Source organism: Engystomops pustulosus, chromosome 1 (assembly GCF_040894005.1).
Source record: "Engystomops pustulosus chromosome 1, aEngPut4.maternal, whole genome shotgun sequence".
Classification (NCBI taxonomy): Eukaryota; Metazoa; Chordata; class Amphibia; order Anura; family Leptodactylidae; genus Engystomops; species Engystomops pustulosus.
The window spans coordinates 199,299,737-199,327,414 of record NC_092411.1 but is presented as its reverse complement, the minus strand read 5'-3'; the positions used below and the strand labels follow the sequence as shown (position 1 = coordinate 199,327,414).

Here is a 27,678-nt window from a genome sequence, read left to right as displayed (position 1 = left end):
TAAATCCCTGCTGATACCTCTATTCTGCCTAGTATGTTACAGACCTTTTACTGTTGAAACTAAATAAAATGGATCTATTTTATTGGTGAGTGCCACACCTTTTTCTTTTTTGATATGTATGTAGTGGACACCATATAGTAACTACAACAGATTGCTACTCATGCGGAGTGATATTGAAGTTATATGTATTTCTGGGAAGGCTGGTTGATGACCATCATTACAATTCCCATTAAGCTTGTCGCTTAGCTTTTCTAGTGTCCTAAGTGATATTAAGTATGTTATTATGTGGTTATCCAGTATGCACTATGCACTTTATCACTTTTTAATCAAGTATCTTAGAAGAGCTACGTCGGTCTTAAAGGTGTGATCTATAAATAACCATACACTGATAAAATATTTCAGAGTGCATAAAAGAATGAACATTGTTAGATACTACAGATGTATGAGAATCCTGCATTGACCTAAAATACCCATAATCACCCCATTTTTTAGAATGAATTGTTTAATAATTTTTAATAATAATGAATTAATTCATTAATTAACAAAGTGTAGGAAACCATTTTTGGCACTAATTCCTACAGATGGTTATCAATAAATTGTACAGACACTTTGAACTTGACAGTTATATACATTTAAGGGAACATATTTATTCTCATCCTACAAAGTTTTACATTTCCAAAATTGAAAATACCAGAAACATAGATTTTAGAATAATTGTCGAAGTTTTATGTAAACAACTTAAAGCATTATCTGTAGCCATTCACCTGGAAAGTAAACAAGAGTTTTTTAGCCAAAGCATCAACTCATGTTGTTTTTGCATAATGTTAAATGATGAAGTTATGGCTTATTACAAAAAGCAACTATGCAAATGGTTGTAATAGGTGTTCAGTTAGTCTTCATTAGGTTCAACTCCCACTACCCCCGGATTTTTTAATTCCTAAACCCAAATTTCAATGGCTCCGCTCATTAGTAATAATTAAAACAAATATAAATTGTTTGTAGTTGTTAGCCATGGAAGAGTAGTTTTAAATGAATACTCTTACAAATATGTTTTTTTCTTTTCTTGATATTGGTGCGGAAAAAAGTATGTACATTCCTAACTGGGTTGTGTAAAATATGTGATATATGTTGCCTATTTAATATTCCAATATAAATCAGTGTACATAGCATAATGTTGCCCTATCATGGTGACAGGAGTGATGAACAGTAAGTTTGGAATGGTAGCTAATTTTACATATACAGTTGCTTTTTCCAGCGTCAACTCTTCCTGTGTCTATGAGTTCCTGACTTTACGTTAAATATTCACTACTAAGTAGCTAATATTTACATAGCTGAACACCAATTTACTAGAGGTCTGTAGAACCTAAGCCTTTGAAGAACTTTGTGTACTCATCAAATCACTGCTGTCCCCTGATACCAGGATCTTGAAGGTAAGCCAAGCAGGCTACTTTAAAGTATCTACTTTAACCTTCTTATATATAGGCATATCACTTCATTGAGAAACAACACCAATTTTTATAATAGTTATGCCTATTATATTCTAAAATCCAGACAACATGGGGACAACCTTCCAGGGTCATCATTTTGTTTCAAGTATTTGACTTTTCATACTGCAGAATTTAGATTGATTTATGCCTGAAGGTAATCGCATGGGAGAGGGCACTGGTGTCTGCCTAATGTTTTCATAACCTTCCTCCTGAAGGTTATGGAAGGTCCAAAGTTCTTTCCATTATTATCATTCGGTTGAAACCTTGAGTTCACAGCCCTAGAGGGACCATTTCTACATTTTCACATGAATAGATCAATCCAGTTAAAGCCATATATCATAGAACTGAAGCATAATTACAAATATTTTAATAAAAAACAGTCACTTTATAAGAATGTGTGGTTGGATTTGAAATACAGTTTATAATAGCCATTTAATAATAACAATATAAATGCATAATAAACATGAGACAATCAAATATTTAACCTCAATTCAGCATGTTCATAGTCTAATTTTCTGCTTCACTTCCTCCTCACATCTTACTCAAGCAGTATTTTATCATGAAATTAATTTCCATTTAACAAATGTCTTTTAAATCTAAAGACTTTTTTTAAGTAATTATCTAAAAATGAATGTTGGCAGCATACCATTTTCTTTATGTAATTAGTATATGGAGGTATCATTCAGGTGCCTAAAATGCATCTAGCATGATAAATATATGGAAACATACCCTTATGGACCAGCCTTTTTTAACGTAAATGTCCAAGCAGTTTTTTTTATCCCCCACCCCTTGCCTTCCAGAAGCCATAACTTTTTACATGTGCCTTTATCATATGAGGGCTTGTTTTCTGTTGGCTGTTGAGTTTTTTTAATGACACCATTTCCTATATAATATTTCTTATATAATATTGGAATAAAAGTAATGCAGATGGTAGACAGGTAGATATAACTGTATTTCTCTTCACCTTCCCCTAGCTACAGCCATTTACAGATTGAATAATAATTCTGCAGTCTACAGAACTTTCAAACATTCAGGATGTTTAGAACATTGCCAATTTCATCCAGATTTAGGAACAGATTCCACAACAGATCATAATAAATCTGCTAGTAATGCAAGTGCCATACCATAGAAAAAGGTCTTTGAATATGCCCTGGCAGAGACCACTGTATGAACTTCAAGCTCGGTATTGCTCATATTTTGACATGACTAAATAGTTGGATCAGCTCCATCAAACATTTGAAGAGTTTATCTGTTAATTGGTCTAAAAGGTAAGTAAAGTTGGCATACTAGGAAACTGCAGCTACATAGAACTTTAAGTTGGAAGTTTGAAAGCTATAGCTAGTGTGCAGCATAAGGGCAGTGATGCCCCCTGCCTGCCCACTCCTCTTCCAGCCATGCACCTTTCATGCCCCTCCATTCCCATTTGGATTCAGAGTATGTACTCTAGAAAACTGGCACACTGAATTAGGAATTCTAACATACACAGATTGACAAATCTGCTGAGAAAATGTGTATAGTGCATATTCTCTTGATGTTTTCAAATGTTCTGATTTATTTTTTCATACCTGGATAGTGTCATGAAAACACCAAAGATAATAAAATTAACATATTAAATATTGGACAATAGGTAATTTAAGCAGATTTAACATTAGGCAACTCAGAAATCTCTGAATTGACTCCTTCTGAGAATGTGTGTGCACTATGGGAGACCTAGAAAGCTGCTCCTATCAACATTTGAGGCCTGCTGCTTCATATTATCTGTGCCTGCTACTGACATTGTCTTTCTTGCTCTGATACTTTGCTGTGATTCTGACCTTTGACTACTCTTCTACCTTACAATGTTTTACCTCACCACCATCTTGGTTTTTCACCCTCTTTGTTTAACTTAGCCTTGTGTTTTTTCTGCAATACTGTACTGTATACTTATTGAGGTTATAGACTGCTGCCCAGTTGTTTACGATTTTAGAGCAGGGATGGCAAGAAGGCAAGGATAATAGTTGTTGAACTTCAGGGATGTCTTGACAGAAGGCATCTCACTCCAGTTTTTTGAGTCTTTGACAAATGTGGTTTCAGGTAGGAACAAGTGGCACTGTGCCTAAACCTAGTTTTGAAATCTAACAACCATGTCAGGATTCACATAAATCTGTAATCTGTAATCTGTAGAATATACCCAAAGTGAATAGGGAGTGCCTGAAAAATGTTTTAAATGGTTCTATCCTTTTACTCACACGTTGATGTCTATTAAATAGCAAAATAAATAGAAATACATTCAAACATCATATGTACAATTCTTAGGAGAATACACTGAAAATAACATTGACCCTATTATCTGCAGAAGAATCTTTTCTGGTTGCTTAATTTACATGCTAAATGAGTGCTGGTATTATTAAATTAGGGAATTTCACACAAACATCAATCATTCTTTTGAGAAAAAATTGAATCTAAATAAATCATCATTTGAGGAGCCACGTTAGGCATACTTATGAAGCCTCTTATCAAGACTGACAATAAGCAACTAATAAAAGTAATTTATACAATATTCAAAGCAAATTCAAATCATAAGGCTGTTAAGCTGTAAAATTACTTTATGTAGAATAACAATATTAAGTTGTGGTTTTATCTAACACTGATGAATCGAAAAATATAATTTCAAAGCACATACAAGGTTATAGATTATTTATATGTACAAACAATGATATTAGGAGGTAAAATGAATCTTAAATTGCTAGTACAAAAAATAATGGATGTGCAATCAAACCAGGTTAACAATAATTTTGCTGGTAGTATTCCACTTTTTGATTATGTTTAACTGTGCTTTGCAGTCTAGAATCTACCAGCCACAATGATAGTTATAATACACTTGAAATAGTTATGGAAAAAGAGTTTAAGCTACATTTAAAGTGAAATTGTCACGACTTTTCATTTTGATTGCTTACAACTAGATAACAAAATATATGTACTTTTTTCTTTTCAGTTTTTTTCTGATTGCACTTTTTCTTCTCCTATTTTCTTTCCAGGATTACGGGGGATGCCATTTTTAAACTCTAGTAACAGCATTTACCAATATACCTTACAGCAGTCTCATCACCTTAGCAAGTAATAGACTAAATCTAATTAATTTAGGTCTATGGGAAGTTTTCTAGGCATGCTCCGTGCAAGCAGGAGCTATAAATAGCATGTGGCAGTGTCTATTGTCTTTAGTTCAACATCTATTGAGATTGTTTTCTACAGAATGGTTACCTACTATTATAATGCTCTCTGGGATAAACATTAGGTGACTGCTGCTGTGATAAACCCAACAGAATTAGCAAATGACAGCCCTATTATAAATTTACAAGGCACAGTGGACACATGGAAAATGGCAGGTTATATATAGTAATATTTAAACATGCAAACAAATAGGTAATTGGGGCTATTCCATCAACTCCTGTATTAGTATACATGTGTTTTTATTTTTATTTTTTTTTTGCAGATTCTTTTGTAAAAACTTGTAAGCCCACCCATTATGGTTTATATAATATGAATATATTAATATATGAATATTAATTCAAAAAGAGATAGGCCTAAAATTGAATTGAATTGCACCACACCCAATACACTGCAGCTCTGGTACAGGTCATCAGCGGTTAACCTGCTGTGATGGACAAAGTCCATATCCTATCAGGAGTTAACCACATAAAAGGTCCTGGGATCCTTCAAGTTCAGACTTGACCAAGCTAGCTTGTATTCTGTCTGCTTAAATCTTATACATCCTGATCACTTGGCTTGTCTCCTGGTATCCCTTAGTCTATTAATTTGGTACTTTGTTTGCTCCCTTGGTTGTGACTTGGTTCTAGCAACTATTCTTATCTGTTTTTTCTATCATGTCTTGTCTCCATGTCTCTTGGCACAGGCGGGTGTCATCTTCTAGTAGTGTACCGCCCACCTAGGAATGGAAACTGGTCTCAGGGCTCACTGTCTCTGTCTGAGTCTTTAGATCCTGCGTGACATTCACAATTAGTTAATGAATACTACCCGACTTAGTTCTGGTCAGGCATTTAATCTTATGCATTTGTGTTATAAAAACATAAATTCTGATGGATGGATATATATTTTAAATAGAGAACATAAACATACATTACCCTAAAATGTTATCTGTTTGTATTGTCTTCATTAGTAAATATATTGGCAGTAATATTTTTCAATACACAAGTTTTAGAAGTCTCAGGCAAGTACAGAAAAAAAAAAGACTTAACTCAGGAGAAAAAAAATGCAATTACGTTGTGTGTCTGTCACTTTCAATTATTCTACTATTCCCAGGTGGTCTTGGGTCAGTAAACAGTAGAGATTTAGCAAATAAAGTTTGTGTTACATTTAAACTGAAAGTGAAATATTAGATGACAATACTAATGAAAGTATTTCAATACCACGCTGATATTTGGTAGCCTAATGGGACTTTATGATTAGATCTCCTCTCTGTGCAGTACAGTTCTCTGAGTAGTTGTCCTATTTCATTTTCTGTTGTTTTTTTTTCTCTCCGACTGAACTGTCATATTTCAGATTATAACCCTGCTGTTATCTTTTCTCATATCCAACAAACATGCAGAAAATATAAAGAAAAACAAACAATTATGTTTGTATTGAACTTTCATGTAAGCACCTTCTAGGTCCAATCAGTGAAGATTTTGCAATATCGAAACTATTGACAAGAAGAGAAGCAATATATAACACATGCACTGTGAATCTCTTATCTATCTATATAGTCCTCTTTTAGGACTATTTTACTTCTCTGTCAGCTCTTCAGTTATTTCCTTCAGTTATTTCCTCACTCATTGCCCTCCTCCTCCCTCAGCTTCTTCCAGCTCACTGCCACAAGCAATTCTCATTTGAACTCCCCCCACCTACTGGCTGGTAATGTTAAAGAAACTGTTGAATAGTAGTGGAATAAATCAGGTGCATGGAAAAGGCATAATTGAAATCAACATGTCAGAGGCTATCGGAACCTATCACCATGCAAAAATTACCTTCCTGGTGACAGTTTCCCTTAAAGGTTTATTTTTTTTATCATTGATGGCTTAGGGCAGTGTTGGCAGTGGGCACTCAGGCTGTTGCCCCAGCACAGAATTCACCAGACAGGACTTGAGAGATCCTCCTGCACACCCAGGTATTCCAGGATGTGAACCACTCTGGGTCTATCTGAGACTGCAGGAAGAGAAGGTGTGGACAGGGTCAGATTATCATTGGAGCCACTGAAGTTCCTGCTCTTGGCCCCACAATTCTTCCTGTTCATTGGGTTGTCAAGGGATGTTCCAATGGCAATCTGAATTTTCCAACCTTCTGTCAACGATATTGGTGTCCTCCGGACTGTTGAAAGCTGTGGTATAGCACAGAGCAAGAAGATTTTAATAATTTAATGCTAGAATTGCTGTGTTGGCACTTTGCAATAAATAAGTGGGTCTGGTTTGCATTTTGGGCACTCGGTCTCTAAAAGGTTCGGCATCACTGGCTTAGGGTTTTGACCTGTAACAACCCCAGCTTTAAAGGAAACCTACCACCACGGATCTACCTTAATAATACAACATACAACCATGTAGAGTTGTATAGCCCTTTTTATGGCAAAATTTTGGTTGACCAATAACTTTTGTAAATTTTAATTTGCACAATATTCAAATTTTCTAAAGAGGCTACTGGGGCATGGAGTTGTCAGGACTGAGGCTATACGGCGGGTTTAGCCTAGCCTAGTCGCCTAGCCTTGTCTGAGAAGTTGTGTTCAGGGTAGGTGGAAGACAAGAGGCTACTGGGGCATGGAGTAGTCACGCTGCATAGCCTCAGATCTGGCTACTCCACACCCCAGAAGTGTCTTTAGAAATTTGAATATTGTGCTAATTAAAATTTACAAAAGTTATGGCCCTAGCTCTCTTAATAGGTAGATCCGTGGTGGTAGGTTTCAACATTTTGATTGAGAATGTACTGGATAATCATGTTTTTGTTTCAGATAATTACAAATAAATATCACATTTTTATATGTCCAAAGATTTAGCAGTTATTTAAAGAGAACTTGTCAAAGAAAATATGGTCATAAACATGATCAACATCTAATAGGATGATTTTAGCTGTATATCAGTGATAATGAGGATAGTTTCTATATTTAAACAGATTATAGTTACTAAGGTTATTTTTAAGATCCATTCATTTTTCTAGGCTAAAATACACTCTTATAGACTATTTATGGAAATTAAATTTAAAGAGAAAGTCCTGACATTTACGTACAAGAGAAATCAAGCAAATGACTAAAAATGGCTTGACAAAACACTATCCTCTATATCCTCACAATTACCGGAACATAATGGGAGTCCAATAAGTAGGAAACCATTTTATTATGGAAAACACATATTTGGCTACTTACATGCTTCTAAGCTAAGCTTTAAAGTGAACCTGTCATCAGTGAGGTTATTTTTACCTGATGACAGGTTTTAATAGCCTATGGTATATGCCTATGGTTATTTTACATTACATGGATAGAGGGAGGAGGGAGTTAGGAGAAGAATTTGAACTGCCCCACCACCACCAAGGGGACTGAGTACACACCTCTGGCAGTAAAACAGGCAATGTAGATAATCAATTAAATAGAACTGGATTTATTTATATTGCTGGCAAAGCAATTTTATCCTGAATTTTATAATACCCATTAATAATTCTAATAGGAAGTAAGCTTGCACTCACTGTGTCTGGTAGAGGTTTACATTCCTCCCCTTTTGTTAACACTTGCATGCTTGGCAAGTTTGCATATGTAGACAAAATATCTATGACAACCTAGTATTTGTCCAACATCTATTTAAGGCATATGGACACATTGGGGCAGATTTATCAACCTTTCTGAAAGTCAGAATATTTCTAGTTGCCCATAGCAACCAATGATAACTCAGCTTTCATTTCATCAGTGCTTATGAATATTTTAAAGGGTAGCTGTGATTGGTTGCCATGGGCAACTAGGAATATTCAGACTTTCAGAAAGGTTGATAAATCTGCCCCATTAAAATGTAATTCTACAAAACAGAAAGTCTATTGTGAGACTCCGTTTCCAGTTATGATTTTTAACGTTGTTGACATGAAAAAAACAATAGAAACAAATTTTTGACATGAACAAAGAGTTCTATTTAAACAGCTGGAGAACTTAACATTGCCAGTTTTGCTCCCAATAAGTTAGACAAAGTTGGTAAATATCAACATGTTTGTGTTAAAAGAAAGAAAATTACCTTGTTGAACAAAGGATCCATACACAAACCACATGGAGTTGTAAAGTGTTGTTGAAGTCATAGATCCCATCTGCAGTCTTGGAGGATTTAGCCAATTCAACAGGTAGACCAGAAGTCCTACCAACAGAACAGTTCCAGCAATACAGGCCCATAGAGAAAGATCAAATGGTGCCAAGCAGGCAAACATGTCCACCGTTCTCTCTGCCTTTTTCAAAAGAACTCCAACAGAGTAATCCATATAGCGAGTTGTGAAGTCTACTACATTCTCTCGGTCGGGTGTGATAGTCAAGGCAGAAATCCCTATGTCAGCTCTCTATAAAGGAAATAAAACAAAATAAAACTGAACAATTGTTGATCATGGTGATACATCTTTTTACTTTTTTGAATTAACAATTTAAAGGGAATCTGCCACCACATTTGCACATATACAGCCAGTGGCAGGTTACTATAGAGTTCTAATAACTGATATACACCCTTCTTTTAGCTTAAATGTGTTTTGCTTACATCCACATAAATTACCTTTTATCTTATATCACCTGGCTTCAACGAATGTGTGTCCTGCTCATACGGCTGCTCACATCTAATACCCCCCATGCCTTATGCCTCCTTACTGGTCACATTTTGTGTAATGTGACCAGAGTGACATCATCTCAAGTCCTTTAGCCTCTTAATAATAGCAAACTGTACCCCATGCATGTATCTAACCACATGAAGTCACAGCTGCCTCCATGGACCTCTACTCCTCTCCATAATTATTAATAATAAAAAGCTGTCAAAGGCAACACAAAATGTACATAAAGCCGACAAGAATTTCAAAGTAATTAATTTACATTATTATTCTTTGATTCGCTGTTCTTTGCAATGCATTGTGAAAAGCGCCAAATGAGCCGTTGTTTAATTGCACTGTAGGTGGATATGATCATTCACAGGGTGATCATGTAAATTTGATGATTACTAACCATGTACTTAAGTGTACTGTATACCTGTGCCTAATATCAGAGAATCACACGTACAAACATACATAGAACATTACGTACTGTACATGCAACATCACATACAAAACATACTGGGGCTCATTTACTAAGGGTCCGTCGGACGCACTTTCGCTGGGTTTCCCGCCAATTTCCGTTTTGCGCCGAATTGCCCTGGGATTATGGTGCTCATGATCGGATTTTGGCGCATAGGAACCGGCTTGCACGCGACAGAAATTGGGGGGGGGGGCCATCGGACAACCCTACAGATTTGGACAAACTGCAGAATTTACAAAACGCAATTGTGTTGCAAGATCAAGCACTCACATGCACCAGGAAGAAGCAGGTGGACCTCAGTGCAGCAGCGGCACATGCAGGAACTCGGGCGTACGATCTTCATGAATCGCGCCTGACCTAAAACCTCCTCGAACAACGCGCCGCGGGATCGCGACAGGACCAGGTAAGTAAATCTGCCGCATTGTCTAGAAGCAAAACTGTTCTTGTTGCTCATGGCAACAAATAAGTTTTTAGCTTTCATTTTATAAAACTGCAGTGGCAAATTAAGAGCTGAGCTCTTATTGGTTGCCATGAGCAACTAGAAAGAGTTTGCCTCTCAGGCGATTTTGCTAAATGTTCCCCTATATCTACCATTAATTACCAATAAATACAGTAAAAAACAATCCACAAAAATATTTTCTCAATGTAACATGACATATTTAGACAGTACTTTTAGAGATTTTAATTTTTAGCTGTAGTTTTAGGTCCTATTTTGTGCAGAACTGTTACAGGGATAGCATTCAAATGCAATGACTATTTGGCCTCTAATGCACCACAATATGCCTTTAATTTCCTATATGGGAGTTTGTCATAATAATTTACATATTACAATTTATTGAAGTGTTTTAGTGGTTTTTAGTAATTTATTTTGTTTTAAGTGAGGGTTAATAGATTAGAAAATGTGTTTTTTATTCCCACTTAATCGATGGCCTGTGTCTGGCATAGCACCCTAGCTCAATTCTAATTAAACAACAACATATTGTTTTAGTTTGCATTCACTTAAGTGTCTACTAAAGTGTACCTTACCGTTAAAAAACTTTGCATAAATTACCAGCTCAGTGTGTAAACATGTGGAATAACACTATTTTGGGGCACTATGTGACTTGTATTTTTGATTTTAGTATATTCACGCTATTTAATTTTGATCTAATTTTCTCCCAGGGCTCATGCCCACTTCTCTCCTCCCTTCCCCATATAACCCTTATGTAATATGCTACATCTGTGAGTTTCTGTTCACCAAGTTAGCAAGACAGAATTCAGCAGATATATTATAGTGACACTCATAAGATGGGAGGGAATCTGGAAGAGAAAAATACATGGAGGAAGAACTTTTGTTTAATAAGAAATATAAAAATTTGATTATATTCACTTTTACTATTTATACGTTTAAGAAATTGATGGTGATCATTAAAAAAAAGTACATTTTTTATCTGCCACTAATTTAAGACATGTTCATAGTATACATAGAATACTACAGACCTACTACTAGACCTTGAACTGTAAACATCTTATGTTTGTATAATAATGGCTGTAATGCTTTAGGCCAAGCTAGAAATCTTTTTCAAAGTTATCATCTATATTGAAGCAAGTTACAGCTTTTTGTTTTAGGTGCTACTTTTCTTAGGTATGTATGCATAATGGCTTTTATCTGGCAATATGTGTAGAGAGTACAATGAATTGCCGCAGCATGTAATCTATTAAGTCATGAATACAGTATTAAATGTGGTCCTGATAGCAGCATGGATTTTACTCCTCTTTTAGATACCCTGGTATTTGTGAAAAAGTTAATGAATAAAGAGCAATGAGTCACTTTAAAGTTATTAGTACAGGCTTTATTGAAATTGGCCTTAATCATGTATTGCCCTCTCTATTCATATAATACTGTTGCTATGACTATAACTATAAAATTGCTACAATGGCTAAACATATATCTGTAATGCTTTCATTACTTTCAGTTTTCAATAAACCCATCAACTTCTTAGCTTATTATTTGTCTTAATACTTTGCTATTGAAGGACTTTTTTCATTTTATGTCTCTGTTTTTCACTGTCCTTAAAAAATCAATTACTTTTTTATTTTTCCATCTACAGAGCTGTATAAGGGCTTGTTTTCTGCATAACAACTTGTACTTCCTATTTACAGGATTTTATATCCCATGGCCTGTACGGGGATTCTGGTGAAATTGATGAAAAATGCACTTGCACTAAGTTCTTGTTGGTTTCATTTTCACAAATTTCACTATGCGTTTTAAGTGGAACCTCTGTTTTATTCTTTGTGTTAGTACAATCATGTGAAAATCTAACATATATTAGTTTTAACTGATTAAAAAAAGCAATGTTTTTAAAATGTTAAAGTTTTTTTCAGTATATTTATACACCCCCTAGGATGCTTGAACCTTAAGGGGTCTGATGACCCATCCCAGCACTGTGGCAGTAGTGATCATACAAGTGCTATTGAGGTGTACGACCACCTGGATTCAGTGTTTTTACCACAGTCCAACATTTTATATAGAAAACAATTATATTTTTTGCACAATCTCGCCAGCAGCAGTGGTCATATCTAAGGTACATTTTTTAATAACATCCAATTGAAGAAATGTATGTATTTGGCAGTTAACTTAAAATAAATGTGAATATCCAGATCGGAATACCTCTTTAACTGACATGTGACATATAGATAGGCCATCCTTAACAAAATTCAGTTTTAAGATATGTGAAACTAGCCATTTCATGCAACTCTAAGGCTATATTCACGTGATGCGTGCCCGCAGTACCATACCACGTCGGCGCCGGGGAGAGGAGGAGGGGGTGAGCGCTGCTTAGCCCCGCTCCTCTCCATAGTGATATATGGTGCACGGCTCCCATGCGCTCCCATATGGCGCTGTAAGCCCATACAGCCGTTTGCATGTAGCCTAAGTGAGAAATTTATCTTGCTTATTTTTTTCCCTATATTTGCAACTTTTTGGGCACATTTTTGGATTTGTGCAAAAATGTGTGAATTTCGCACACAACCAGCAAAGTCTGTGGCAACCACATTTTCAAGTGTTGCATCTGGTTTATTTTTAAGTAACAGCAGGGAAAGAAAAAAAAAACCTACTCCCTTGGGCAAAAAAAGACAGGTGCAAATTTCCGGACTAAAGATGACATTTGGTCCCTATTTTCTATTGCAGGGCTTACCTGTGGGAGTATTTGTGTTTATATGTTGATACATTTGGCATTTTGAGAAGATATGGAACCTAAGATGTTTATGATTTCATTTTTTTACATTTATTTTTATTTCTGAAAAATTAAGGAATATTAACTTTTTTTTGTATTTTGAATGGCAAGGTGTTCAATTCTGTTGACATGGTTTCTATGAATGAACAATATATAAAATACTTAAAAGGATATTGCATAATATAATAATATTTTCTCCTACCATGTGCCACTTCAGTTGAACAAAGCTCAGACATGAAACTGTTGAAGACGTTTTGATACCGATTTACATATTAACCCCTTCGCGCTCCGCGGCGGATATATCCGCCACGGAGCGCAGTGACTTAGCGCTCAGTGGCGGATATATCCGCCACGGCTCCTATGCCGGCTCGGCTCTGGATCAGAGCCGAACCGGCATCGGGAAACACGGGGTGCCGGCTGTAACTAATAGCCGGCACCCCAGTGTAACACCCGCGATCGGAGTTGTCTCCGATCGCGGGTGCTTAACCCGTTAGATGCCGCGGTCAGCGCGACCGCGGCATCTAACAAGTATCTGGGGGGTCTTTCCCCCACGATCGGCCCCCCCGAACCGTTTTCGGGGGGCGCCGATCGTTGCTATAGTAACTCTGGGGTCCGATCTGGACCCCAGAGTTACTAGCAAGAATTGCCAGTAAGATGGCGTCTGTGACGTCATCTTACTGGCAAAGTGCCAGCCTATGCAAGTGCATAGGCTGACACTGATAATACTCTGCAATACATGAGTATTGCAGAATATTATCATGAAGAAGCAATCAGAAGATTGCTTCTTCATGTCCCATGGTATAAAAGTGAAAAAGTAAAAAAAAAAGTTATTCAATAAAAAAATAAAGTCATAAATCACTAAAAATGCCCCAAACCCCCAAAACATATAAAGAGACATATAACTCAAAAAAAAAGTCTAAATCATAACACAAACCCCACATATATAGTATCACCGCGTCCGTAACAACCCGTAGAATAAAAGTAAATCATTATTGAACCCCCACGATAAACACCGTAAAAAAAAACTGTTATAAACCCTCCAAAAATTATGATTTTTACCTTTTCAATCCCACAAAAAATGATATAAAATGCGACCAAAAAACCATATGTACTCAGACATGATACTGGTGCAAAGTACAACATGTCCCGCAAAAAACAAGCCATCAACCAGCTCCGTAGCCAAAAACGTAACAAAGTTATGCCACTTGGAAGATGGCAATACAAAAATTATAGATTTTTCCCCACATTAGGGTTTTGTTTGACAAATTTAGTAAAACGTAAGAAAATATATTCATGTCTGGTATCCCCGTAATCGTATCAACCCATAGAATAAAGATAACATGACTATTAGTCTATACGGTGAACACCAAAAAAAAAAAAGTCAAAAATCCAGTACAGAATTGATGCTTTTCTACTCCTGCCCTCAAAAAAAGTTCCTAAATTTTCAACAATAGGTGATACCAACCCCAAAATGGTAACAATGGAAAAAGCATCTCATCCCGCAAAAAAAATGCCGTCACATGGCCCCAATAACGAAAAAGCGAAAATTTTATAGCCTTCAAAAGGGGCCAATGAGGAAACTAAATTCCTGGCAGCTGCAGCGCCCTCCTTCCCTTCTGCGCCTCGCTGTGCCCCCATAAAACAAGTAACGGCCACATGTGGGGGGTCTTTGTACTCAGGAGAAATTGCAGAACAAATTGTATGGTGGGTTTTCTCTTTTTATATTTTGGAAATGTGTAAATTTTGGTGCTAAATGAACGTATAAGGGAACAATATGACCATTCTAAATTTCACCTCCATTTTGATTCAATTACTATGAAGATCTCAAGGGGTTAACAATCTTCGTAAAAGCTGTTTCTGATAGCTTGAGGGGTGCAGATTTGAAAATTTGGTTATATAGGGGGTTTTGATGCTAAATATGTAAAATTTCATTCAAAACTGTATTTATCCCCAAAATAGTCAATTCTGAAAATCCGGAAAAGCGATATTCTATTTGCAAGCCGCGTGACGTCAAAATAAATTATCCAGATATTTCAGAAATTATGAAAATGTAAAGTAGACAAATGGGAAATGTTATTCAGCAACTTATTTAGCTGGTAAATCTATCTGCCTGAAAACGTGATGATTTAGAATTTCGAAAATGGCAAATTTTTCAAAAAATTCATCACATTTTCTTTTTTTTGTAAATAAACGCAAAACTTATCTGCCAAAATTTACCACTAAAATGAAGTACAACATGTGGGGAAAAAACAATCTCAGAATCGTTTTGATAAGTAACAGTGTTCAAAAGTTATAACCATATAAAGCGAAGCAAGTCAGAATCCAAAAAATCGGGCTGAGCCTTAAGCTGTAAAATGGCTGCGTCCTTAAGGGGTTAATGATTCAATTTCCTTTATGTAAATTCTACAATGTATACTTTCCACACCTTATTTCTATTTTCCCATTGTCTTTTTTTCTGGACTTGATTTCTTTTTAGATTATGAATAGACAGCTGGGAGTATGATTTGAAGTCGAAGTCATTCTACTGTAGTGTGCTTCATTGCTGTGCAATGCAGTGTAAAAATGGGTTCATGGAGAGAAGAAATGAGCCGTTGTCTAATTGGACCGTAGGTGGGGATGGCTATGCACAGTATGTACATATCAATGCAGGAGCATACAATATATTAGAAATTTAAATAAAGATCACATTACATTCACGTCACTTACAAAGATCACTACAAAAAATGTTGTGAAGTATGCAAATACGGTTTCCATGATGCCATAAGGAAACTGTCTTATAAGGCAGCCCCCGTAAAATCAAGCTTGGCTTTTTCAGTTAGTCAGTAAAAGGTATTAACAACTGAGGAATCTCAACTTTCATCTATATAACTACTGGCTACAAAGAAGCTTTTTAGAAAGCCTAATGATATGATGCAGAAACAAACCCAAGCTGAAACGTTTATTCATATTCCCAACTGTAAAAAGCACTGTCGTCTTTGCATCTTGCTAAGTGAGAGGCTAGAGACTAAGTTTGGGAACTAAGACCACTCCTTAAGGAGACTTTGCCAATAAAGGCTGCCTATGCAGATATGAGGAGACTTACAGCCATTGATGCTCCACTGGAGAATTTTGGTAACATGGAAATACTTTTTTCAAAATGGAACAAAGAACGTTAGAAGTAAAAAACTTCTAATATCCCATTTACTGATATATATGATACTTTACAGTTCATATATGCAAGTTCATATAAATGATACATAGTAAACGGAAAGAGCATATTTTTTTAGCCCAATCTCCTTGTATAATTAAAGGAGATTAATTAAGGAGAACAATATTTCAGGGTTAGAAATTTAAGGAAATTGACCAAAGGTGCTATGAAAATTTTGTAATGGCCAAAAATAAGTAAAATTGAGGACAGGGTTTCCTTGCTTTATGTTTTTTTTTTAACCAAATATAATTATAAACTTTATTGTATTGCAGTGTTCAATGCACAAATTGGCATTATTTTCCTTCACCCTACTACATTAAATTCCATTTCTCCTTCTCAAAAGTTAGTTGATACTGACCTCTGTTACTTTATTATATACTGCATTTGTTTAATTTTTTTCAACCTTTTAACCAGGTAAATGTTTGCCTGCCATGGTACAGGGAGTGATGCCGTTATTAACAACATTCCTTTAATTAAAAATCATGCATTGAGCTTTCAAAGACAAACTTTATTTGAGTGGCCCATTCTCTAGGAAAACAATGACTACAGCAAAACACAATTCCTCTTTGTACATGCTATTAGAGCCCGTACCTATGTGGGTGTAAAATTAAAGAGGCAACCCATTGTGATTGAATAAAGAACCCTCACTGCCATAAAACGGCATTTAAGCGCTTGTGATTAGTCATATAGTTGTAAACCACACAGGAAATTAATTGTGATGAATAATATATTGTGAACATGAAGGAATAATAAAAGGCAGAATGTGAGTTAAATATTGTGAAAAGGTATGTGAAGTTTTCATGATGTGTAACCTTTTAAAAAACTTTGCTAAAATCAGTAGGTCAAGTGAATACAAAAAAAAACTTTGTAATATATCTCTTCAGAGCAAAGTGCTTCTTTGTCCAATTGTTTGGTTCTTATCCTTCTCCTTCCTTCCCACCCTCTTTATCTACACTGTACAATTTCTTGCAAAAAACAAAAAGCTGACTGAAATGTCAGATTGGATAGAAGGTCTGTGCGGGAGGTGGGGGTAATAGTAAAGTGTCCTCCCAGTAGCTGAAAGTGCACTGTAAGCGTCTAGACCAGGCTGCAGAGATGAAAACTGCTGGATAATGAAGACTACAAATACACGCACTGCAATAATGATTCTTGCAAACTTTGTTGAAAGGTAATACTTCAGTTCATGGCAAGACTTAATTTAAGAAGCACTTTGGGGTTTGCTTCTGTTATTATATCCCTATTTTCCCATGTAGGGTAATAATATATTATCCTCTAATATATTTGAAATTTAGTATTAACCAATTTATTTATTAGGCCATGTCATCTTATTCGGACCCTATAAAATCTTTAGAAGCTAATGCTTAGTTTTAAAACATCAGTACCTTACTACCCATATAGACTGCTGCAGACAATTCATAACACACAGGTACAGTGTAATGAAGGAGATCACAGCTCACTTTTATGGCAATGTCATTGGCCATGTAGCAGTCAGATGTTTCTTAATCATCTTTAACATCTAATGTCATGTCTAACCCAGAAACTGAAATCTAAACCAGCTAAGAGAATTCATCATAAGGTCCTTTCTCCTTTTTGCCTACAACCTGCTCCCTTTAATAGTGGTAAAAACTGTAGAAACCAGTGGAAATGCTATTTTTTTTGCAAAATCAGTTACATTAAAAAGTCTTGATGCTCTGTTTTTAATTTGTTTCGTAATATCAAATAGCAAGGAGAGTCTTCAGACTATTCTTTGATATATCCCTCCAACTTTACAAACATTTTTTTGATTCAAGTAGACAATTAATATTGTATTTTTTTCTAATTGCTACGTTACTGCACAAGAATGATTGCTAATCATTACACAGCCACATCTAAACCATCTAAGATTTCAATACTTATTGCATTGATATTCACATGTTAATGAATAAGGTTGTGGGGGTTATTAAGGTGTTAATGAGCTACTGAAATCTGCAACATTCAAAGAATTACAGGAATTACTGTTATACTAAATATAGTAGATATCAAGAAAACATACACAGTCCAGCATCTTACTGACTAATTAAGGGGAGAAATTAGGATCTTTTAAGACATATGAGGCACAGAGATGAATAGTGTCAGGCTTTATATTATTATAGAATAATAGTATACATTGGAATACATTCAATATAACTTACAGGAAATATGATTCATGCACAGAAATCAGCTTTGTTCTCTACTCTTATAGAAATATTTTGGTTGTATATTAAACTAAGAAGTGACAGAACAGATTACTATATTATTGCAAAACTGTAAGGATCACATGGGATTTATATCTACAGTGTTGAATCTTTTATACTACACTAGTAACATGGCGGTCCTATGATGCGCCCCCATGTTTTCCTATGCTCCCATTTTCTTTCTACAACTTCTATGTGCAAGGCAGGACACTCTTTGTGTAATAAAGTGTAAGGAGGCAAGCAAGAAGAAAAAAAGCGCTAATGGGGTGATAACGTTTAAAAAACATGTGAAAAGGTAAGATAAGGCTCATCGGATCAGATTGTGCAATGTATAGACACAACTCAATTTCACAACTTAGTAAAGTACCATAAGGTACTGCCTTCTTTAGGATGCTTTTAGTTGCCACATAGGTCAGGTCCTTGCTAAAATTGGAATTTGTTTTGTCTATTTGAATGGCACACGTCGGTCAAGGAAAATATGCATAAAAGGTGATATAAACACATTTTGGGATAAGAATGCCCCCTTTCAAGTGCAAATAAGACTAATATTGTGGGAGAGGAGAAGAGAACCCTGAACTAATGCTTCTCTTCACCTACAGCATTAGTCTTATTTTGCACTTGAAAAAGCAATGTTCTTAGTTTATAGCACCTTTTATGAATATGTTCCCATTCAAGTAGACAAAACCAATTCCAGTATACTCAATCAGTACAGGAGTGATTGTGGGTGGCATAGAAAGAAGTAAAGTGGTGCACAAGCAGGCGCAGACTACCTTTATGCCTAATGATGTGCAATAGCCAAGATGCTAATGTATTGCAATATAAAAAAAGACTTCCCTTTTTCAATTTTACTTATGGGGTGACTTAGGAGTTATTAGTCTTCCTTTACGACCAGTATGTTTCTGTATTTTTCTGTGTTACTCTGTTAGCAACTTAAATTAACTTGTAGACAGAAGATTCCACTTTAAAGGGTTTAATATAACCATGGATAACTTGGCAACTTGATATTATCTGTGGCTCTTGACGGTGATGACATCTAGTGACTAGTATTGTGGTTGTTGAACCTTCAGCACTCCTACCAGCTAATTCTTGAGGGCTCAACAATCAAGAAAAATAGGTATAATTTTATACTCTAATTTCATCTCCTTGTCAATATTTATCAGCCTGTATCTTACTTTTAATTTTACTGTCTAGCAATCTCCTTAGACTTTTTTCAAATTTATATTAATAAAAATTCACATGACTCATGGAAGCAGGAAATTAAATCTAGACTGCAAAATGCATTGGCTCTTAGAGATTAACACATATTCATAATTATGGCAAAAGAAATTTCTAGTTATGCATGTAGGATAGAAACATGAAACATCAAGAAGTAAGAATCAAATTACACTCACTGCTGCCTAATGACACGTGCAATTTTACCATGAAACAAGCTAGGAGAGCCAATTAAGTGACTGCTTAAAATGCTACAACGAGACACTGAATTACCTGCATAACAGAATAAACTAGTGTTAGGATTTCATGAAATAAAACCCAAAAGATTTCACCATGTCAAACTTATCATCTAGTGAGAAAATTACCTCACCACCCAATTCCCTAAAGTAATTTAGAAGTGCTTGAATCCTTGAAATAACAAAATATTTTATTGAGTGTATATATGCAAATTAAATTGACTTGACCAATGCAGACATTGTTTTCTATTCAGTACTTTGTATGCTGTGTTGTGGATATAATTGTATCATGCATATAGCTCTATTAGTGTATCATATTGGTGTCCTTAACAATAGGTCTGCTAGAATAACAAGTTCCCTTCCAATGTTTACAGGGTGACAATAAGCAATGGATAGTATGGTTCTCTGAACAGGTGTCAGAGGACCAGTGTCAGGTTACATGTACACACCGTCACCCAGGAGAGGAGGAGGCGGTGAGCGCCGCTCCCGCCGCCCCTCTCCATAGTGATACATGGCGCACGGTGCCATATTACAGGGAAAGATAAGACATGTCCTTCTTACTCCCGGCTATGGAACGGTGCTGCACCGTACCACTTCTGTATGGCGCCGTGTGCGCCCATTGCCAACTATGGGGGGAATATATACGGTGTATATACGTCGGACGTATATATGTTCCCCCATACAATAAAAAAAACACATAAAAAAATGTTAGTGCCCTAACTCCACAATAAAACCTTAAGATTGAGAATTCCACAGAACGGTCTCACCCAGTTCCTTCTGTGGAATTCTCAATCTTAACGTTTTATTGTGGAGTTAGAACACTAACATTGTTTTTTTTTATGTGTGTTTTTCTGGCTAATTTGGGAGTGTGCCAAGTTAGTACCTCCTCCAGTATTTGCCTCCATTTTTCCAGACGCTGCAACACAATTATGTTCCCCTATATGGCCGTGTGAATGTAGCCTCATACTGTTATGGTGCTCTGTGTCTGTATGATCAGCAGTAGATTTGTATTCCACAACCAAGCTCCCACTGGTCGAATGAGAGCCAACTCTGATATATGCAGCATACCCCCTTTTACTACTATCATCCATAGATGGTGGGGATAATATCTTGCAAAACAAATTATACAGCCTTGTCAATAAAAAAAAATAAATAAAAGGTCTTAGCCACCATAATTGAAAAAAAGGCCAAGAGATTTACTGCAAATGTATTATTATTGACTTTCTATTTATTTAACTTGGTCACTTTGTTTCCCTATTTTGATTTTATAATCTGACAGATATTCCTGATCACCAGTGAAGTAATGACATTGTGGTTTTCTTCAGCTACTGTACCAATAGAGATTGCTTAAAAGCTTACTACATACTGTCATACATTATATGACAAAAATCAAAGTTCAAAGAAAGATATCATTATCCCTTGTTATTCATTGTTTCTACAAAGTTGCTTTCTATTTTTTTTTACGTTACAAAGTAGATTCAAAATTACAAAATAGACCTGTATGTTTACTAATTAGACTTCAAATACCGGCACTTTGCCAGAAGAGTTTGTCTTTCTATCATAATAAAATAACCAAGCTCTTAATTAGAATTGGGTTTTTCTAGACACATTTTAGAATGAATTTTCTCTGCAGTGTGTGCACTTTCTGTAAGGATCCATAAGAATTTTACCACTTTCAATCCAGCAAGTCATTTTATTCTGACTTAAAGATTCATCATTTTGACAAAAGTGCCAGTACAGCAATTCTTAAGTAGATGCAATGAGCTTGTATAAATGCACATTCTAAAGATTGTGGTTCAGGGTCTAAGGTTCAAAACTTTTACAGTCACTTTTCCACTTGAACTGGGGTCTGGAATATAATGCTGCTACACAAAAGGCATCGAAAATGGAACCAAAAATTCTTACTATGTTTACTGATTATTTAATTATATCAATAGTTTCCCTTACTTTTACATTTTCTATATGCACATGAATTATTTTACAATCTTTGCCAGATAATAAAGGTAATATTATGCTTAATAGCTGTTAATAGTTTTATTAGGAACAAAGTTTAGCTAAAGGTAATGAACTGGTAAGTGTTATTCAACATAAATACATTTGAATTAAAATGTACCTGCTCAAATATCTCAGTAATTTTAGGCTTAAAGTATATATTAAGCAAATAATTCCTACTGGGCTACCAGCGGGCAGTATATTGCTTGAATTCCCAGTAACAATATACACTCACCGGCCACTTTATTAGGTACACCATGCTAGTAACGGGTTGGACCCCCTTTTGCCTTCAGAACTGCCTCAATTCTTCGTGGCATAGATTCAACAAGGTGCTGGAAGCATTCCTCAGAGATTTTGGTCCATATTGACATGATGGTATCACACAGTTGCCGCAGATTTGTCGGCTGCACATCCATGATGCGAATCTCCCATTCCACCACATCCCAAAGATGCTCTATTAGATTGAGATCTGGTGACTGTGGAGGCCATTTGAGTACAGTGAACTCATTGTCATGTTCAAGAAACCAGTCTGAGATGATTCCAGCTTTATGACATGGCGCATTATCCTGCTGAAAGTAGCCATCAGATGTTGGGTACATTGTGGTCATAAAGGGATGGACATGGTCAACAACAATACTCAGATAGGCTGTGGCATTGCAACGATGCTCAATTGGTACCAAGGGGCCCAAAGAGCGCCAAGAAAATATTCCCCACACCATGACACCACCACCACCACCAGCCTGAACCGTTGATACAAGGCAGGATGGATCCATGCTTTCATGTTGTTGACGCCAAATTCTGACCCTACCATCCGAAAGTCGCAGCAGAAATCGAGACTCATCAGACCAGGCAACGTTTTTCCAATCTTCTACTGTCCAATTTCGATGAGCTTGTGCAAATTGTAGCCTCAGTTTCCTGTTCTTAGCTGAAAGGAGTGGCACCCGGTGTGGTCTTCTGCTGCTGTAGCCCAACTGCCTCAAAGTTCGACGTACTGTGCGCTCAGAGATGCTCTTCTGCCTACCTTGGTTGTAACGGGTGGCAATTTGAGTCACTGTTGCCTTTCTATCAGCTCGAACCAGTCTGCCCATTCTCCTCTGACCTCTGGCATCAACAAAAAACTGGATGTTTTTTCTTTTTCGGACCATTCTCTGTAAACCCTAGAGATGGTTGTGTGTGAAAAGCCCAGTAGATCAGCAGTTTCTGAAATACTCAGACCAGCCCTTCTGGCACCAACAACCATGCCACGTTCAAAGGCACTCAAATCACCTTTCTTCCCCATACTGATGCTCGGTTTGTACTGCAGGAGATTGTCTTGACCATATCTACATGCCTAAATGCACTGAGTTGCCGCCATGTGATTGGCTGATTAGAAATTAAGTGTTAATGAGCAGTTGGACGGGTGTACCTAATAAAGTGGCCGGTGAGTGTAATCTGTTATGATCTTATTTTGGCAGAATATGGAAACCATAAGGAATTCTAATATAATAAACCCCTTTAATGATAGTGTAATTTTCTTATATATATTTTAGCTTTCTTCCTGGATTATGATTGCAGCAGAATCATACCACTTTCTTTATGCTCTACTTATAGAATGCAGAAACAAATAATACATTTTTTGTAGTATAAAATTAATTTTTGTTTAGTAAGAAACTTTAGAGGATTTTTTGCAAATTTTTTTGTACCGTTTTCTATTAAAATAAGTTATTTACAGAAGAAATCTTAAGCAGCATTTAAGTAGGGCTAGTCTACCATCAGACAATCTGGTAGAAGTCCTTTAAAATATTTATCAAGATGCTGTTTTTTAATGGATTGTGGATTGAGGGAAAATCTACAGAAATATCATCTTTTTTGGTGAGCTTAGTTGTCCACCTTTAATGTCAAGGTGCCTTGGTACCTTATCAAACAAAATGTTAAGGTAATTAACATTATTATACTGTTTAATGTTAATAGGTTGCACTGCTTGAGTGAAGCTGAAACAATCACTCATTTTAGTCCCTAGTAGAGCAAAACCTATACTCTGTGCCTAGCCCATGCTCCTGGTGTCTATGGCCTCTTGATGTATCCAGCTGCAACGAATGGTCAGCCGGGATGTCATACCCATGGGATTTCTACTTATAATCAGTTGCAAATCATGAACCTCTTTTATTCTTTCATTGTAGGAAATATATGCCACAAAAGCAATGAAAGGTTTTGATTATGATTTTATATAGTAGACATTAGATGACAATTTCCCTTTCTAATATACCCCATAGGAGCCAGTCTCAAACAGATATCATTCAGGTCAGTATTTTGCATCAGCATTTGTAAGCCAAAAACCAGGAATAAATCCCAAATAGAAGTACACAAAGAAAAGGGCTATACATCTTCTGGGATTTGGTTAGGATATACTTGCTCCCAGCACAGGACAGTGTATATTCAAACACACATAGGGATTTGGGAGTGTCAGGACCGGATCCATCATATAGGTTTGGTGTGAAAATAAAGCAATGCAAAATGCACACAGGGTGCCGCCATGTAGTATAAAATGCATACAGCGTGCCGCCATGTATTATAAAATGCATACAGTATGCCGCCATGTAGTATAAAATGCATACAGTGTGCCACCCTTTAGTATAAAATGCATACAGAGTGCCGCCAAGTAGTAGAAAATGCATACAGTGTACCAACTAATATATAAAGCTGGATGTATATGTGTGTGTATATCCGCTAAAGGAATCTGTACCATCACGTTTAGTCACCAAATTTTGCACAGCTGCTCTCTGTGACTCAGGGAACGTCATAGAGTAGGTTTTGATCCAAAATTTGCCCTCTGTGCTTTCCAAAATCCACTTATTAACCACAATATACAGGAGCCATTGTCTACTGCTGCTGTGGCAGTTGGAAGCTGAATCATGATTGGTTGCTGTTCTTCCACAGGTCATTATTGTGAGCTATAAGCTTTGATTAGTTACTATAGGCAATAAGATGGATAGAGACAGAGAGAAAGACAGACAGGCTGTGACAGGGACTGACAGACAGACTTCTATTTTGCTTTAGCTAAGAGTAGTTATTTACTACCCTGGGTAATGCCGGGAGCTATAGCTAATGTAGTATAAAATACATAGAGTATCGCCATGTAGTATAAAATACATACAGCGTACCGCCATGTAGTATAAAATTCATAGTGTACCACCATGTAGAATAAAATAGATACAGCATACTGCCATGTAGTATAAAATAGATACAGCCAAGGCAAGATTAAGGTTGGTGGGGGCCCCTAAGCGCAAAATTTGGTGGAGGCCGCCAATGAATGTAGTCCAGACAGGGAACAGCAATATACCCCCCAAGCAATCAATCACTATATACAGAATCCCAGCAATCACTATATACAGCTCCCCCAGCAATTACTCTATACAGCTCCCCCAGCAATCACTGTATACAGATCATCTAGCAATCACTGTATACAGACCCCCTAGCAATCACTGTATACAGACCCCCAGCAATCACTATATACAGCTCCCTCAGCAATTGCTGTATACAGCCCCTCACCAATTGCTTTATACAGCCCCTCACCAATTAATATATACTGCCACCAACAATCACTGTATATAGCCCCAATAACCACTGTATACAGGCCCCAGCAATCATTATATACAGCCCCCCAACAATCACTGTATAGAGCCCCCCAAGAAATCACTGTGTACAGCCCCCAACAATCACTGCATGCAGCCCCCAGCAATCAGTATATACATCTCTCCATTACATCCCATATATACACGCATGAACACACAAATCACATAGAAGCTTTCTATAGAACGACAGCAAGCAGAGATCTAGAAAACCAGTAGGAATTGATACACAAATTATAACAGAAAATTGTATAACATTTCCTTACACAAATCAATTTCAATTACAGGCAGTTCCCGGGTTACATACAAGATAGATTCTTTAGATTTGTACTGAAGTTGAATTTTTATGCAAGTCAAAACTGTATATTTTATAATTGTAGCTCCAGACAAATTTTTTTTTGTCCCAATGTCAATTAGATTTTCAACACTTTTTGCTGTAATGGGGCCAAGGATTATAACCTTACAGCTGATCATTGCAGTCTAGGAGTAAAGTAAAGCATCCAGAGAGCTTCACCAGAGGTCACAGTGTGCTGGGGGTTTGTCTGTAACTAGGGGGCATCTGTAGGTCAGGGGTCCATAAGTATGGGACCTTTATTTGCTGGAGTGGAAAAACCCTTTAAAGTGTAACAGTCATTTCAAAAAACTTTCCACACAGGCACAAACTGCATATCCATCAAAACCCCCCTGCCCAATCACCTCACACTCTACTGCAGGAAAGGGAAGGAGAGGCTTTCCATGTATTCAAGCTGTCCTCTCATGTGCTGTGCTGAAGTTTTACTTAGATAGGTAGATACATAGATAGATATGAGCAGGCACTTGTGATGAGGTGACACGAGGCAGGTCCCGCTCCTCTATCTTGCTGATTGTAGTTTTTTGAGAGCTGGAAACCATGGTTTCTATGGGCCAAAAAGTTACTAAATGAGGACTGAGAGGCAAAATACTTTGAGGAAAAATTCCCACGGACACCTGGAGCTGAATTATGTTTTTTTTTTATTGCTCAGAATGATGGTTACACTTTAAGCTTCTTTATTTTTGCACGCTCCTAGCATTTGACCATGTAGGTAGCCTTTGAAGTAAAGTGCATACTACCTAAATATATCTTAATATGTATGAACAGCTCATGAATACTATATATTCCTTTATTACCAGCAGAGCACAACATCATAAGGAATATTATAGTTTAATATTTTATGTTACTTAACACATGGAAGAAATCCCAAAATGAGTACAATAATTGCTTTACTTGTTTACTTGTTTGTAAAGTTTCTTTTTTAATATGATTAATTCAACAGCTCTAAAAAAAATGTACATTTTATTGAATGCTCATTATCCATGCATATATATTTCACACGTAATCATAATATAAATATTATCACACGTTAATAAAACATTACCAGTTGATTGGATGCATATGCTTATTTACGATTTATCATAATCATTACTTTTCTCAGTACAATGAATTATTCATAGTGTATTCAGTGAACATAATAATTTGATGAAATATGGAATTACTTACGTTATCCAACCTTGATTCTTAAACTGTGATAGCTGAAGTATCAGAAATAACAGGATCTGTTCTACAATTGTATAAGTGTAAATGTAACTAGATAAATTACCATCATTATATGACTTTGAAACCAGAAATAATTTACAATAATTTATGGCTTTCACACAATGGTCTCTGAAAGTAACATTTGTTAATGACCTATTAAAATGCAATATGACATTATGTTGTCTTCCTGTGTCACCCATACACAGAAAAGATTATGGGGCAGATTTATCAAGCAGTCTGAAAGTCAGAATATTTCCAGTTTCCCATGGCAACCAATCACAGCTCAGCTTTAATTTCACCAGTGCTCATGAATATTTTAAAGGGGAGTTGTGATTGGTTGCCATGGGCAATTGGAAATATTCTGACTTTCAGACACTTAGCAATAGGAGATGTGGAGTGGACTGAGATTTTGACCCTTCCCTTTGACACTAGTACTAATTCTGAATCTGTTGTGGTATTTGCTACTTAACAATAAAACCTTTTTTTCACAAAATATTTAATTTCATTGTACAAAGAATGTCTTTATCTTCTCTGGTTCATGCCCTAGTAGAACTTTGTGGTTTTATTCCAATATAACATTTTATAATTGGTTTTAGGGTGATATAAGGCAAATTGCTGCTAAACACTGCTGGAAAGAATAATATGAATTATTTGTTGTCATTGTAGAATTGTAGGTTATAGTCAAATTTAAGAATTATTGAGAACAGCAATCA

The 27,678-nt window shown here is 36.3% G+C and overlaps 1 protein-coding gene across 2 annotated transcripts in view; it reads right to left on the bottom strand.

Annotated features, from left to right (window-relative positions):
• Positions 1 to 27,678, bottom strand: part of GRID2 (glutamate ionotropic receptor delta type subunit 2) — a 716,446-nt gene that overhangs the window by 159,757 nt on the left and 529,011 nt on the right. For both annotated transcript variants that reach the window (XR_011849003.1, XM_072117803.1), the window contains exon 11: positions 8,723 to 9,035. Coding sequence is in view for 1 of the 2 variants with exons in the window: in XM_072117803.1 (XP_071973904.1) it covers positions 8,723 to 9,035 (313 nt within the window). In the remaining variant the exon portion in view is untranslated. The remainder of the gene's footprint in view (positions 1 to 8,722; positions 9,036 to 27,678) is intronic.